The 16,035-nt window shown below is 41.7% G+C and overlaps 2 protein-coding genes across 4 annotated transcripts in view; one reads left to right on the top strand and one right to left on the bottom strand.

Moving 5' to 3' along the window:
- The window catches only part of kcnd3 (potassium voltage-gated channel, Shal-related subfamily, member 3), a 115,452-nt gene extending 109,782 nt beyond the window's left edge, over nucleotides 1-5,670 (top strand). For all 3 annotated transcript variants that reach the window (XM_084917036.1, XM_084917034.1, XM_084917035.1), the window contains one exon: nucleotides 466-5,670. In XM_084917036.1, the coding sequence (XP_084773162.1) occupies nucleotides 466-640 (175 nt within the window). In that variant the 3' untranslated portion in view covers nucleotides 641-5,670. The remainder of the gene's footprint in view (nucleotides 1-465) is intronic.
- A 2,220-nt stretch (nucleotides 5,671-7,890) lies between these two features.
- Nucleotides 7,891-15,691, bottom strand: ddx20 (DEAD (Asp-Glu-Ala-Asp) box polypeptide 20). Its single transcript, XM_084917033.1, has 11 exons — nucleotides 15,459-15,691; nucleotides 12,514-12,608; nucleotides 12,021-12,189; nucleotides 11,810-11,924; nucleotides 11,503-11,645; nucleotides 10,933-11,071; nucleotides 10,740-10,798; nucleotides 10,305-10,387; nucleotides 10,089-10,194; nucleotides 9,272-9,373; nucleotides 7,891-9,141 (listed from the first exon to the last, which is right to left on the bottom strand). Exons 1-11 carry the CDS (start codon nucleotides 15,652-15,654, stop codon nucleotides 7,970-7,972), a joined length of 2,379 nt encoding a protein of 792 aa, XP_084773159.1. The 5' UTR covers nucleotides 15,655-15,691; the 3' UTR covers nucleotides 7,891-7,969.
- Between the last annotated feature and the right edge of the window lie 344 nt (nucleotides 15,692-16,035).

The raw sequence follows: 16,035 nt of genomic DNA, 5'->3' as shown, positions 1-16,035 counted from the left end.
TCCTGTGCTCTGACAAGGTGTTGTATAGACACGCAAGGCTGGAAGTTGATTTTCAGTACTTCTGGTGTTTGTTTGGTCAAAGTGGTGATATTGCCTTTGTTGGGCTGTTCTGTGTGCAGCCTTTTGTTTTGTTTTTTGGTCGTTTTTTTGTGATGTTTTTAACTATTTTAATTAGTTTAACTTTTTGTCCTTCTGTCTTGTTATAGTTTGGCTTTAGTTTGAGGATTTTTCTTTTTACTTTGGGGAATTATAACCAAATAACACCATTTAGTGGTTCCATTTTTATAGATTTTGAAGGTTTTGTTAACTTTGAAAGGGCTCTAAGCTATCACCCCACTGAAAGTTGCCATCGAAGAGGAGAGAGGAGGATTTCTCACTCTGTCCTCGGCACTAATCTTCACAAAAAGGAATATTTCTCTATGGATCGTCCTAATCCTTGCTTGTCTTTCTTAAATTTTCCTTCAGCCGCTCCAGTCTGAACATGCGCGTAGATGAGCCAGCCCCTCTGAACTGCCAGAGCAGCCAGATCACCACAGCAATCATCAGCATTCCCACGCCCCCAGTGACGACTCCGGAGGGTGATGCTCATCTGCCGGCAGGCCCCACCCACCAAAATGTTGTGAAGGTGTCCGCACTGTGAAGACTAGAGTGCAGGCGCGTCACACAGAAAGACAGATTTAAAAGGAAAAAAAACTCATCGAGACAGACGGAGGGACGGAGGAGGACAGAACGATGGAGGAGAGAAAGCGTTCAGAGTCCTGGTCTGGCCTTGGTTGAGCCTGCCCTCTGCTGGTCATGTACTGTAACGACATGGACTCCCCGTGTGGACGGAGGATGGCTTTTAGATACAGTGTCGTCATGTTGTGGTTGGCGTACGTGTTCGTGCGAGTGAAAGAGTGAGAAACACCTGTAGGGAGTCGTTTTAGATAAGCGGGTGAGTGAGTGAGTGTCTCCCAAGTGTCAGTGGTGAGCTCCCCGAGTAAGTCATGTGTCACTGTGCACAAAGCACCTTTTCTTATGATTTACACTTCAGTTTGACGTTTTTAGCTGGAGATGTAAGGAAACCTCAAAGGGAAACAAAGAAATAACAATAATAAGACGTAATCAACCCACCGCCTCATCGTCCCCCTTTGTTTTCTGAAGTTGTAATCTCTCCATAGATAAATATGACTCCAATCCTTTTCAGCTCCAATATTATTCCAATTTGAGTAAAATTCCAAAAAAGATCCTGATGGTTTTCATATTTTCATATTTGTGAATGGGTGCGTGTGAATTAATTTTTTATTTTTGGGGGCTAGATAGAGGAATTGTGATCTTTTGGATAGAAGGTGCGTGTGAGCGTGTGTGTGTTTGTTCCTCAGTCGATTGAAAACTTGTGTTTCAGTTCTTCTGAAAGTCTCTATGGTTCAGTATGTGGTATATTTGACTAGCTGCCACTCTGAAGGGTTCAGCACACACATTTCTGTCCAAAGTTCTCAGCTACAAGGCTTTTACACGACATGTGCCTGTTCTGCTGGAGTTTAAAGATATTTATTCGTTTTTTTCTAGCTTTCTGAATTTCTCCACGTTCCCCGTTCATTCCCTCCTTTCGGCTCTTCCAGCCTGACGGACCTCAAATATCTCGATTTCCCTGATGTAGAAACCAAAAAGTCTATTTTTAATTCAAAACCATCACAATTAAAAGCACAAGGCGTTCGCTGAGAATTTCCGACACAAATCTGTCCTGAGCCTGGGATCTTTGTGAATATTGTTAATAGAATATTTTGTAATATTTGACCATTGTTTGGCAGAACCAGTGAAGCTGTCCTCTCGTTCTCTCTCTTTGCCTCACTCTGTCTTTCTCTCTGCTCTCTCTACATTTCTCTCGCTCTCGTTGTTGTCCCGTTGTATCCCTTCCTCCTGTGTGAACAACAGTATGCTTTCAGTAGTCTTTCTAGCCGTCGACGTTTTTTCTCCCCCAAACTCAGCGGGCATTTTTTTTGAAGTTGTTGAGTATATGTACTCTATGTGGTTAGGAAACTTGGTGTTTGTACCTTTTGTCCTCCTTGGTGTTTCAGATGATTTATTTACTTTATCTTCTGGAAAAATTAAAGCAGGGAAGTCTGTTGTAACGGTGACCGCAGAGACACGAGGACACTGGATGAGCATCTACAGATGTCTGTCACCAAAAAAAAAAAAGTGTTGTTCTGTCTGTTCCCTTGAAGACCGATATGTATTATTTCTCATCTAATCCCATCAAAGTTGACCTTTGTAACTCTGGATTATGACTTTTTAAAAAAATCTTGAATGTCATTTTTGGGTTCAGCAACCCCAAAGAGAAGTCTGTCTTCATGTGGATTTTCACCAAAAGAGGAAAGAGCAGACCAACCACCCGCTTTGCTCCGTGTAGATAAAACGAAACGGTGATAAAGAGCACAAGGAGCGAGCCAGCGCTTCACCAGTGTAAGCCAAGATCTTATTTCAAAGGCAGTATTTGAAATCGTCTACAGCCTCATTTACAGAACCTTGGGGATGCCGTATAAAATATAAATTACGCAAAAGGCAATGATTTCCAAAGAATTTAAATTGTATTTTTAACTGAAACTAGTACAAAGACAACACACTTTTATGACAATTTTAATTTGATGCCACCCACACATTTCATTAAAGTAAGAGGACAGCGGTGCTGCATACACTCTCTCTTTCTCCAAAATTGTAAATGCATATGAGAAATATTCATTTATGAAGTTTTGTTTTTCCATCCTTTTCTTTGTTCATGATATGAGCTTCTCGTTTGAGCCTCCTTTGTCTTATACTTCCTTTCATAAGTGTGAAAGATCCAGACTGCAGGCAAGTCATTTTAATACCTGCCAGACCGCCTGATGAAGTTCAAACCGAGCATCAGAATGGGGAAGAAATGCCATTTAAGTGATTTTGAATGTGCCATGGGTGTTGGTGACAGGCAGGATGGTCTGAGTATTTCAGAAACTGCTGATCTCCTGGGATTTTTCCACACATCCCAGAAAAAAGAGAAAATATGATGACCAATAACCACTCGTTCTGTCAGCTAAAAACAGGAAACGCAGGCTTTGAAACACAGGGGCTCACCAAAACTGGAGTTCAGGCTGGTGGTGGTGGTGTAGTGGTATGGAGAGTATTTTCTCAGCACCTTGTGTTCGAACAGCCCAGCCTACCTGAGTGTTGTTGCTGACCGTGTCCATCTTCTGATAGCTGCCTTTAGCCACATCACAAAGCTCAAACTGTCTCAAGCTGGTTCCTCGAACATGACCGTGAGTTCACTGTACTCAAATGATCTCCACAGTCATCAAATCTCAATCCAGTAAAATCCTTTGAGCTGTGTGCTGCTGATGTGCAGCCGACTGCCAGATGCATGATGTCAATGTGGACCAAACTGTGTGCAGCTGTCAGAGGTGATTTTAAGCCCATCAAGTTGTAGTTGTTGTTTTTAAAGTGACCATTTTATATTGTTTTTATGGTCCTCGTTAAAAGAGCTCACTAGCTTTTTGTGACTCTTTTAAATGTATTTTGTAACATCAATCATGAAATCGTCAAAAGATTTTTTTTTTGTGATTCAGAGGTAGAATGGTGGTGTGGTGGTTCGCACGGTTACCTCACAGGAAGAGGGTCCTGAGTCCACCATGAGGCCAGGGTTTTTCTGTGTGGAGTTTGCATGTTCTCCCTGTGTTTGTTTGGGTTCTCTCTGGGTACTCTGGCTTGATCCAAATGTCCAAAAACGTGGGGTTAGTTTTATTGGAAACTCTAAATTGCACATAGGCATGAATGGTTGTCTGTGTTAGCCTTGCAACGTGTCCAGGGTGTACCCTGCCTCTCGCCCTAAGACAGCTGGGATAGGCTCCAGCAACCCTGAAAAAGGATAAGCAGGAATGGGTGATGAAATCATCAAAATGTTGTTTTTGTTATTTAGAAATATATTCTTCTTCTTGTTGTCCTAACGTCCTTGGGCATAGTGAACTCTGGCACATCTTTACTCTGAAACACTCTTCGAACTCGTGACACATTCAAACTAAACTAATTAGTTGTGTTTTGTTGCCTGATCCCCAAATTCCTTCATTTCAAAACCTCTCGTGTTGCCTTTGTATTACTTTCAATTAAATATAGATATTAAACGAAGAACAAGGAATTGCATTGTATTTGATAATTTGCACAGCATCCTGACGTTGTTGGAAATTGAGTTGTAATAAAGTGTTTGCTCACATGTAGCTGATGATGACTTTGCTGTAGACGTAGACTGTTTAAAACTACTGCCAAATAGCAGCAAATATTACAAACCTTTTAAAAAATATATACATCTAAGCATCTTAAGATGAAGACATCTGAAAAGCTTAAGCAGTTTAACATATACATTTGTACGAAGCCTTAGAAAACATATCATAAGCCATCAGGTGGAGATATATATAACATACTGGTACAATACCAGTGCATCAGGTCCCTTGATTCTGTGCTTTAGTTCTGATCTTGAGGATAGCATCAACCCCCCAAAAAGCTGAACCTATTCTGCCAAGTTGGAACAGGATGTGTTTTATCTCTGATATTCCTAGCAGTGACTTAGTGCTGTCGCTGGTAGTTTAGTACTGTACACAAGAACAACCGCATAGAGGCAGTATTAGTGTTTAGTTAAACTGTGTGCAAAATTTACATGGGGTTAAAAAAACATAAAAGCACAGACAGAGCTTTTTTTCAGTGTTCTTTAAAAAGTGGGGTTAGAGACAGTGTCTTTATATTTACAGCATAAAGTCTGACATTTAGAATCTGTTAAATCTAGAACGAGGGTATGACAGGTGTCGGCAGAAGCGAGGCTCCCTGCGTTTTTTTTGATTTATTAAAATTTTTTGCTAAAGACGGCGGTTCATTTCCTGCTTCCCTGTTTCAGAACAGGTTGTTTTGTGTCAGCTGCTCTTACAAAATGACAGTTTGAAATATATGTAAACATATATTCTGCTCAAGGTGTCAAAAGATTTCATTTTTCTTTTACAAACAACTAAAACAGGTCTGTTGTTGTGTTCGTCTCTCTTTCTCTGTTATGTATTCTCCTTTGATTGTCCTTTTTTTCTGGGCTCAGTTTTCTTCTTACTCTTTGCTTTGCCCTCCTATGCCACCTGTCGTTGTTGAGACTACTGCTGTGCGTAACTTGTCAGGTGTTGGATATTATTTATGACCTTGTCTTGTGTCCCAACTGTGAAACGCCTGATAAAACATCTATATCTGCCACTAATACATAATCTCTGGGCTCCCTTCTTCACCCACCTTTAAATCACTGCTTTCAGGTGTGTACATTTTTACCATAGATTCGGCGTCTCTTCCAATAGTGCAGTCCTTTTGACCCAAGTGTTCATGTCAAAATATTAAACCTTAAGTCTCGCAATTTTGGTGGGGAACATCCTGGGATGAACAGGAAGATCGTGTTCTGAAACAAAAGAGGTAGGTAACAGAGGAGGAAATGAGGAGCCTGCACACGGGTCAGCACCATAACTTTCCAGCTCCAGCATGGTGTTGTTAGAAAAACAGAAAGTGCAAAGAAATTAAATGTTGTGCTCAATTGTTTCCTTTTCTTTGGTAAAACTGAAGCAGTCGCTCTTCTGCATTTTTCTCGATAAATTGACTACTTGATATAACGTCAATTAGCAAACCTGTGATAAACGCTTAAGCTCATCTTTTGTTGGGACTGCTGCTTTCTGTTTGGCTGTGGTTAAGCTGTGAAGACGCTGTGTTTGAACTATATGGAAAGGTCTTCTAATATTTACAGTGCATTTGAAGGTGAAATCAGCTAACCTTTACATAGTAACCTACTTAATCTGGGAGTCCATTGAGTTCAGTTTTACTTTATTTATGCATCACCAAATCACAACAACAGTCACCTTAAGGCTCTCAACAGGAGTGGGCAGTTTATTTTAATAAGGGCCTATGTCAGGAACTGGGACTGGTGTGGAGGGCCAGACTAATAAATTAATTTTATCCCTTTATAAGCTCATTCGCACAACCCTCCACAACAGTCCCAGTTGATGACAGTTTCCAGTTCCCTATGAGCAGTATGGCAACTGTGGGAAGGAAAAAGTCCATTTTAACAGGTAGAAACCTCCAGTAGAACCAGGCCCAGGAAAAGGCAGCAATCTGCTGCAACCGGTTGTGGGTGAGTGGAAAGAGACAAGGGCTACATCCACACTAATGTGTTTTCTCTCCGTTTTGGCCTCCCGACCACACTGAGACGGCGTTTTCGCTCAAGGAAAACGCACACATTTGAAAACGGTGCTTTCGCGTCGCAGTGTGGACAGCGAAAATTTAGACTTTTTCAAAACGATGACACATTTTAGTCATGTGATGCAGTCAAGTGACCAATTAAACTAAGACAGCGGAGGGCGTTATACAGCAGTTGTTTTGTTTGCTCTCAATTCTGACAGCCCTATCAGTCTGTACATGCTTCAGAGAGCTTTTCTTCATAATCTTTAACTCACTTTTGCACCTTTGTACTTTTGTGTTACCCGCAGCAACAACTCCACCTCATTATTAGTCCATTTAAAAAACCCGGTGCTTTCCTTTTGCCGCGACGTTTCAACGAGCCAGAAAGTAAATGAACGGCAGAAATAAATGAGGCAGGTCGAATCGTATTGCGCTTCACGCATGCGTAGTACTGGAACGTAAGCGTTTTTGGCTATTTCAATGTGGATGCACAACTCTGTGAAAACAACTGAAAACGATGGTGTGGACGCGGAGCGTATTCAGACGAAAACAACATTTTCAAATCTATCCGGGCTAGCGTGGACGTAGCCAAGAGCAGAGGGTGACTGGACAAAAGACTCACTATGCCAGAGTTTAATAATTAAATGCCCATAAAAAATTAGATTTTCAAGCTACTATTTCACACCAAAGAGCCAAGAAGGAAAATGAGAAAGCAAAGGTATGACAGGTTACACAAGAACCACACACACACAGTGGAACACCATCAGTCATGGATTGGCCTCCTCACAGCCCGGACCTCAACATTACTGACCTGGTGTGGGATTATCTTAACAGAGAACAAAGCGAAGGACAGCCAGCAACCAAAGAAGAGTTTTGAATGTCCTTCAAGAAGCCTGGAGAACTTTTCCTGAAGAGTACTCAAAGAAATTACAAGAAGGCTTGCTTAAGAGAGTTCATTCTGTGTTGAAAAATAAAGGTGGTCACACCAAATATTAACTTTCCAGCTTCAAAATGTGTTTTATGCCTTACATGCTGCATTTGCATTTATATTTCCATCCACCACTGCACATATTTCCAGTTTTTCTAGCAAGATGTAAAGAAATGAGGGATGGCTCAAGACTCTCTACAAGTCACACAAACCAGGCACCGTGGCAACAGTAATTACAGCCAGCAGTGGTGCCGACAAACAAAATGTAATCGTCATGAGGACCCGTTTAAATAAACAGAATAAAGCAGCTGCACATGCACACTTACTCACTCCGACAGCGTTTGGAAGATTAAATCATCTTCCACTATGAAGAACACACATGCTAGATTAAGATGATTACAGTTAAAGATGATTGGGACCTGGGTGGGTCTAACATGCTTTTACTCCAGGGACTAAAGATCATCTTTGAAATGGTTTTTAATGTAGTCAAGAACTACCAGGTAATCCTCTTCAAATCCATTTTAGAGCAGAATACTGCAGTAAGTCCAAGAGGGCATACCGTCAGGAGAGAAGGCACAGAGGCCAACACAGTACTGCACTTGAAGATTTATTTTTTACATCACAACTTGACTGGGAAAAAACAAAATATGTGTAATGTATTAGAAAAGTATTTATGACACCAACATGTTATGGGAAAGAAAATAGTGCAACGTATACTAGCCAAAGTGCAAATATGAATCGAGTGGCAAGTAATAGAGGCAAGTAGGCAAGTAGTAAAGACACTTTATTTTTGGAAAACAGGATGATTTAAAAAAAAAAAAAAAGCCTGTTCACAGCATCCACAACTCATTTCTTCATCAGTTCTTCCATGTAGACGGCATTCATACGATAAGCTGCCATCCAGTTGTAGGCTACATTATAGTAGCTTTGGTAGCCTTGCTCTTGAAACGGGGACATGGAGGCGTAGTAATCATTCCAGGCGCTGTAGCAGGCTCTCCAGTAAGTTTCAGCACACCACTCGTCCTCTTTGTCAGTGCAATCTCCGTCTTCTTTCTTCTCCCTCTTCCGGTCCCTTTTCATCTTTTCTTTCTGTTTTTCAGTCTCTTTTTTCATCTTTTTTGATTCTTCTCGGCGTGCTGGGGCCGGAGCTGTCTGATTGGTTCGCCTGCTTGATTTAATGCTCAATGCAGATTCCCGGCTATCGCGAGGAGGCACAGCTCTCCCACGTGTTGTACACAGTGTCTGGTCAGAGTTTCTGAGTGGAGGAGGAGTACAAGCCTTGGGTTTGGTGGGGCTTGCTTGTTGTGTGGGTGGAGAAGGTGGATGTGTCATTGCAATCTGAGGCTTAGTGACAGCTCTGTTCTCAGCTCCTGTGGTCTCATTTGAACTTTCCAGTGTCGCATCATCTTCCATGTCAGATTCAGAACTGGAAGAACCAGAGACGGACCTTGGAGGTGAAAAGTTAGATTTAAGCCATTCGACATTTCGTGTAAATATTTGCGCTCCATCATCATCAAGTGTAAGATACTCCTTATGCCCATTCTGATCGCTGGGTTCACCATCCTCTCTGCCTCTGAAATCTCTGATGATCTCCACCGATCTCCCCGGACCTGTAGTGATGAAGTCCTGGAAGTCCCGCTCGGCCTCTTCAAAGGTCACAAACTTTGACCTGCAGTTCTTAAATGAGCTGAGAGGAGGGATCTTCGGCAGACTGTCTTGGAGCTCTTTTCGAGTCTGTGTCACCTGAGCAGGCAGAGTGTCCTCTGTGGAAGATATCTTTCTAGCATCCTCTTCACAGACCGCCTCTCGCCTGGGCGTTGGATGCTTCTTCTCTGGCTTTCTTTGACTGCCGGGCTCCACAGCTCGATCCTCAATGCGATCAGACACAGAGACGTCAGGCTTTGCACGTCTTTTCTTCTCTGCTCTGGGAAACAGCCGGGATACCGGGTCTGGAGTGGACGCTTCAGTGCAGACATCCCAGTCGCACGGCTCATCCATCAACCTGGGCTCTATCGTGGCTAAAATGACAGCAGACAGATGAGACCGGAATGACTTTTACCGATTAATATTGAATCAAAAGTAGACATGAAGAGAAAAGTTGTGCGTGCTGCATGTAAAAGCCCCACAGAGACGTGAACAGGGACTCACATGGCAGCACAGACAAACTAAGGCCACACTTCTGAGCGATGGCCATCATCTTGTTCTCCTCCTCGCCATGGCAACAGTAGGTCACAGCCAGTCCCTGAGTCCCTACAAGCAAAATGTAATCTGGATGAGGACCCACTTAAATAACAGGAAGGGATAAAGATGAATGCAAGAGTCGCGTATAATGGGATGGCAGCTGCACACAAACACACGTGCACTTAGAGAGAGCGTGCAGAAGCTAAGATTGAATAACCTCAATTCTGGGGGAAAAAAGTTAAATGCAATTAAATGCAAATGACTGGGAACGTTCTGCCTTTGGTGGTTGGGTCAAAAATGCTATTGATTCAGAGAGAAAAGAATTTGCTAAATTATTTATAATGGAGTTTGGAAAAAAAACATCAGTCTAGGTCAAAGACATATGCCACCAGAAGAAAAAGCTACTGCAACATTTTTTTATTTTATTTTAGGACAATGTTGACAATGTGCCGGTGAATGGCCACTCAAATTGAAAGCAGCATAGCCAACCTTTTCATCAATTTGTAAACTAAGTAATATTTTTCCCGGAGCTATTCTAGTCTGGGTTTCGCATCAAGCTAATTGCACATCTATAGAATAGTGTTTCTTCCAAAATGTGAGATGGAGGGAGAATCAATTCTACAAAAAAATAAAAAAAAAGATGCAATTTCTCTTCAAACATATTTTCCTGCTGCGGTGCCATTAGCCACCTGTGCTGCCTGACTTGGTGATGTGACAAGGTGAAAATGCTGAATGTCAAACAGTGCTTGCTCTCGCTGCCTCTAAAGCAGCGCTGCACACTAACCAAAACGTCCAGCTCGACCAATTCTGTGCATGTAAGTTTCCCAATCCTGCGGCACATCCAGGTTTATCACCAAGTTGACCTTCTCTGCATCTATACCTCTTGAAGTCTGAAATAGTGAAACACAAAGATTACTCATAACGTTATTAGGCCAACAGAAAAATGATTTCGAAAAATTCACGTAGACGTGTGGACAGATGGAAGGTTTTTGCATCTCACCAGGTCAGTGGAGATGAGCACCCTGCACTGGTACTGCTTCAGTTTTGACATTGCCTCCAGTCTCTGGTCCTGACTCAGACCACCTGCAGAGGCCAGACACGACACCTCATTAAATCTGATAACGTCAACTGAAAGTCGCTGGCATGGAAGCATTAAAAATACACACATTCACAACACTGTATGAAGGTCATTTTAAATACGTGCACTGAAACGTTGCCAGGCAACACTGCAAATCATAAACCACCTGGCCAAAGAAACAAAGTCACACATACAAGATAGTCAAGAAACAAACGAATGAATTCCAATGTCTAAAATTGAAAAGCAGCTGGTATACCAGTACAGAAATGCCTCAAATCAATTACCTGATTTTTCACAGTATTACCATTTTTATTGACTCATCCTAACATTACTATACATTACATAAAGCAGTCTTACCAGAGATGCAAACAGCAGGCAGACCTTTGGAGGACAGGATGTCTGCCAGGTGCTGAGCCCTGTGGTAGCAATTCATCGCATTAGCATTTAGGAAAGCTTTTTTAAATATAATTAATCCCCAGATCTAATGCACTCTATATAAAACAAGTATAAAAAAATATACTTTTTCCTGGCATTAAATGCAATCACATACCGTGTGTGTAGGTTTGAAAACACCAGCGCTTGGTTGAAGGGGATTTTACTAAACAGCTCTAGCAAGTGCTGCACCTTCTCCTCAAAAACCTTGTGAGGTAACGGATGGGACTGAACCAGCTTGTAATACTGCTTCAGACCTGACAGGGGGCGACACAAGGACGACATACGTGCTGTCATTAATTCAACCTGACCTAACAACTTTGGTCCTTCGAGCAGGACGTGCTCTGTCAGTGATGTGTGTGAATTAAAAGGCTCGTGTTCTGAGCTACAGATAAATCCATTTTCTGACATTCACTCAAAATAAGCACAGAGCTTAAAATAGGATCCTGTGGAAGAGAAGAGTGTTTTTAACTTAGCCTTATTACTGTCAATCATATCACATCCCCCAAGAATTTTCTGTCAGGAAATAATCCCATCAAACATGTCAGTTTTCAGACTTGGTTATCCATGTAGTCTTATTATGCAGAGTCTCTGTTGCTATGACTGCAATTTAAATACATTAAAAAATGTCAAGAGAGGCCAAAACTCAGGAATCTTTCTCTTTTCCATCTATTAAAGTGGGTCTTACCTTTCAGGCCCATATCACTTGGATTTAGCCGTACAAAGGTGGGCTCTCTCATGTAGCGGGTGAGGTGCTGAGCAAGGGATTCTGGGTAGGTGGCGGAGAGTGCGAGCATCTGTTTGTTCACAGGCAGCGAGGAGAAGATCCAGCTAAAGAGGACCAGGATGACGGGTGAACTTTGGGTTATGTTGGTTTGTAAATGTGGTTACGAGACGATATATAAACGGCTTCAGTCTAAATGTACTGCTTGCTCACTACAGCGGCCTGCTGCTCATTTAATAGGAGTATAATCACAGAAATTGTATCCTCATACTTTATCTGTTCCTGGAAGCTGCCCTCCTCCAGCAGCTTGTCTGCCTCGTCCAGAACAAACAGTCTGATGCTGGCCGTTGACAACATGCCCAACTCGATAAGCTGCTTGATGCGACCTGAGCACACAACCGGAACACTGTTACCGAACAAAAACAACAGCGGCGTGGCAATTACGTGACGTGGCACTGCCGACTACTATCCCGGGTTCCTACCAGGTGAGCCCACGGCTACATGACACTTCTTCAGGTGGATTTTGTCCTGACTCACAGGCCTGCCGCCAATGAAAACATGGCACTCCAGGCCCTCCATGGCACAGCCTATGGCCATGACCACCGAGTGGATCTGCACTGCTATCTCACGTGTCGGAGCCAGCACAAGAACCTGCAGGAGGGAAAAGTGTCCAAAATGAAAAAAACAAAAAGGCTTATACTCGATTGGGAGAAGATTAAGGATGAACAGTAAGACCCCAGAGCTAATAAGATTACATTTGTTCTACAAGACCAGGTGTACCTCGTCTTTATCAATCATTCTTCCCTTTCATTCATGCATTTGACACTAAGCAGCTTAAATTCAGCAGAAGGCCATCTGCTGGTCATGAAATGATTAAATAATAAAACTTCCCCTTTCCCTCTTCTGATGATGTTTCACTTTAACCGTCCGAGAGCAAACGTAGGTCATATCCTCATAATCAAATATTACACTGACCTGGGTTGAAGGATTCTCCAGGACCAGAGAGTCCAGGGCGATGGTGCAGAACACGCATGTCTTTCCTGTCCCAGACTTGGCCTGCACAATCAAATCTAAAAGAAGAGACTCAGTGAGCGATGCACAACAGGGCTGGCAAATGACAGTTTTGGCGTCAGCAGTTAATTACCATGACTGGGTGAAGTACTGCTGCCTAATCCTCAGCATCAAATCAATTGTCTCCTACCATGGTTTAAATGAACAAGTGTTTACATCAAGTACAATGAAATTAAGCACATTCTGCATCACCGCTGCAGCCGAGAGCTTTTTCAACACACGGGCAACCTCCAAGTGGAAAGCAACTATTCTGAATTTGTACCTCGTAAAGGCTGTAAAATGTTTAAAAGCAATAAACGCTTTTGATCCCCAAGAGTGATTTAGCATCATGATGAACAGTTGTGGTGTCTATGATAGTCAAAAGAAGGACTAAAGTACTTAAACTGTTTTCTCTGCAAACGATTTAAAAAAATGACCACTTTTCAACTAATGTAGTTGTTTCGAGCTTTTCAAAATAAAATACTTTTAAATATCCTTTAAAACTAAAAGATTTGTTCTCATTTGACCACGGCTTTGAGGCAAGTTCACAACAAAAGTCAGTGTACAGTCTGAGTGTAGTACAGCTACAGTAGATGGAAACTTGATTTTTCTAACAATAAATTTCTGTGATTATTGAACAAAACAAAAGCAATATTACTAAAAATAGTAATAATGTTTTGCCACTATTTCCAATACCATGAAAGCTATGAGGATTAAAAAGGAGTCCATCCGATGAGCATTTTTAACCCAATCTAAGCTGCTCTACTGTTTCGTAATTCAACTAGATTTGGACTCATCAGATATCATAATCAGAATCCTTTATTATTCCCTAAAGAATTGTGTGGTTACAGTTGCTCCAAGACAATAACAACGGTTACAGAGCGAACTAAAAGTTCACAAAATAGAAGAAACTCTCTAATATAGTTCAGTTATAAATATCCAGAATATTACACAGATGAAATACATATTACTGAAATAGATAGAAGCTGAAAACGTGTAATTTGATATTGTATGAAGAATTTTTATAAGGAACTACATTAAAATGTAATGCATGATTGAATTATTCAGAGTAAAAAAAAATATTTGGAGTACAGCTGAAGTCGCGGGGCCATATTAAGCCCTTTTCTAAACTAATAATATAGCAGACCTCTGCAGTTAGGTCGATAAATATTCGGACACAAAGTTTTTATTCTTTTTCCCTGTGTACACCTCACAGTGGATTTCATGAAGATGTGACTTTCAGCTTGATTCAAGGGGTTCAACAGAAGTATTGCGTTAAGTGTTCGAGAATCAGAGGCGCCATCTGTCAAAGAGGGCGGAGTTAATGTTACAAACTATGACTGTGAAATCGCAGGGATGCATGGCTGCCTGTGAATCTGGACCTCGAGTGTTTATTGACGATGTGAATGCTGGTAGCAGGAGCAGGGTGTACCTTGAAGTGTAAAGGGGAATTCAGATTCCTCCAAGTGCTGCAAAACTGATGGAGCACTGCATCACAATGCAAACGGAAAATGACTCAGAGCATACAGCAGAAGCAACCTGAGAGTTTCAGAGGGCAAAGAAAGTGGGAATTCTTCCTAAACCAACTGTTTAGGGTCTGGGGTCTTACTGCTCATCCTTTTGTCAAACCTCTGAATTAAAGCTGAACGTTTTCCCTTCAAATACATTTTGACAATTTGATTTAAAATTCACAAAAAAAAGCATCAGTGTCCAAATACTAACAGACCTAACTCTAACACACCCAGCTATTGTACCAACAGATTTTTAGATCAGATACGCGATGGTTTGTCTCTACTGCCATGATATCAAGTGTAATAACCTTTTTACATTATGTTCTGTTAATAAGTCCAAACCTCAGTTTTGCACTAGTGGCCAAAAAGTCAGGGAAGTATTTTATTAATTCACCTCAGGGACAGTTATGAGTTGTCCTACATGAAGGAAAGCTAAAGTCTTTCTGAGGAACACCTTGTACAGAGATGCTGCTGGTAGCTCGTGGGAGGAAGTCAAATTAGATAAACTACCTTTTATCTTTTAGCTCTCATGTGCTTCTATGTCCAGATAATATTACCTCCCGACAAAGGTGTTCGTGTCTGGATAAAACAGAAATAGGCAGGCAGATTGGTGCTGTATCGAAGTAACGTGCCGACTTTACTGGACCAGTGAGATGAAGAGTTAGCTGAGCCCAGAAGCAAAGATTTGGATTTACCAGTCAAGCGTGAAGCAAGTCTGGGTTCAGCGTTTCACCCAAAGACACTTCACATGTAGCCTGGAGGAGCTGGGAATCGAACCGCCAACCTCCCAGTTAGTAGATGCGCTACCTGATTAGCCACAGCCAAGTTTTATGTCCTAGATTAATAATCTGCATAAATTTGCCCATAAGTGTGTTTTTTGATTGCAGTAATAATAATGATAACAATAATTTTTCATTTCATATTTATGAGGAGATGCATTGGATAAGCGGACGATAATGAATGGATAGATGGATTTATGAGGCATAATATGTCACATCACATTAATCATGTGCGTCTAAATATTTACGACCAATATGCTTTGCAACAAAAAATTAAAATGAAAATACTTTAAAAAGTTGTAAAAAAAAAAATAAAAATAAAAAAATGTTTAACTGTAGTGCCAATCATGTATCTGAGCAGACATGCAAATTATAACTGATGGTTAACAGACAGATTCTGATCCCTGATGTATGTAAATGCACTAATGTAAGTTAGTGGTTTTATTTCACGTGCATACATCAGGTATTTTGTTGCTCTTTTTATAAAATCAATTATAAGTTTTATACACTGAAAACTTTGATATTCCTGCCCCCAGCACACACACATGTGGACCCTCCCGCAGTTTTGTTTTGCACCCACCGAGTCCGCAGCGGCCGAGCGGGATCGCCTTGAGCTGGATCGGAGACGGCTTCTGAAATCCCGCGGCGGACAGTCCGTCCAACACGGGCTGAGACAGCAGCAAGGAGCCGAAGTCGATCCCCTCCGACAGAATCACGTCTTCGGTCCGTTTTCGCGCTTCGATATCGTGAGCTGCTTTCCTCACGGAGGTAGCCATGTTTGCTGTGCCGTTTACTGCCGGTGACCCGGGTAAAAAGCAGAGCCACAGCTGCGCTTTAGCCCCCTCTAGCGATGCGGAGGAGAATTAATTTCTCTGCACAATCATCTGGGTGTGATTGGTCGATTACACACTTTTTGGCAATAAATCTTATATGGTTGGAAACCCTGTTTATTTCCCCCTTAGTGGTGCTAAATTTTTAAGGAAAATGCATTTGTGGGCTGAGCAGCAGAGTTGACTGTGTGGGCTGTGCCCATGAAAAACTTCTCTCCCAATGCCAAAGAAAATATTCTGCTATTGAATCTTGTTTGGTGCAGTGTATGGGATTGAGTTTTTGAAGCAGCAGAGCAGAGGCATATTAGCAATTTAATGGTTTATTCA

Source organism: Perissodus microlepis, chromosome 20 (assembly GCF_051167445.1).
Source record: "Perissodus microlepis isolate ML-2025 ecotype Zambia chromosome 20, ASM5116744v1, whole genome shotgun sequence".
Lineage (NCBI taxonomy): Eukaryota > Metazoa > Chordata > Actinopteri > Cichliformes > Cichlidae > Perissodus > Perissodus microlepis.
This window is presented reverse-complemented; position numbering and strand designations above follow the sequence as displayed.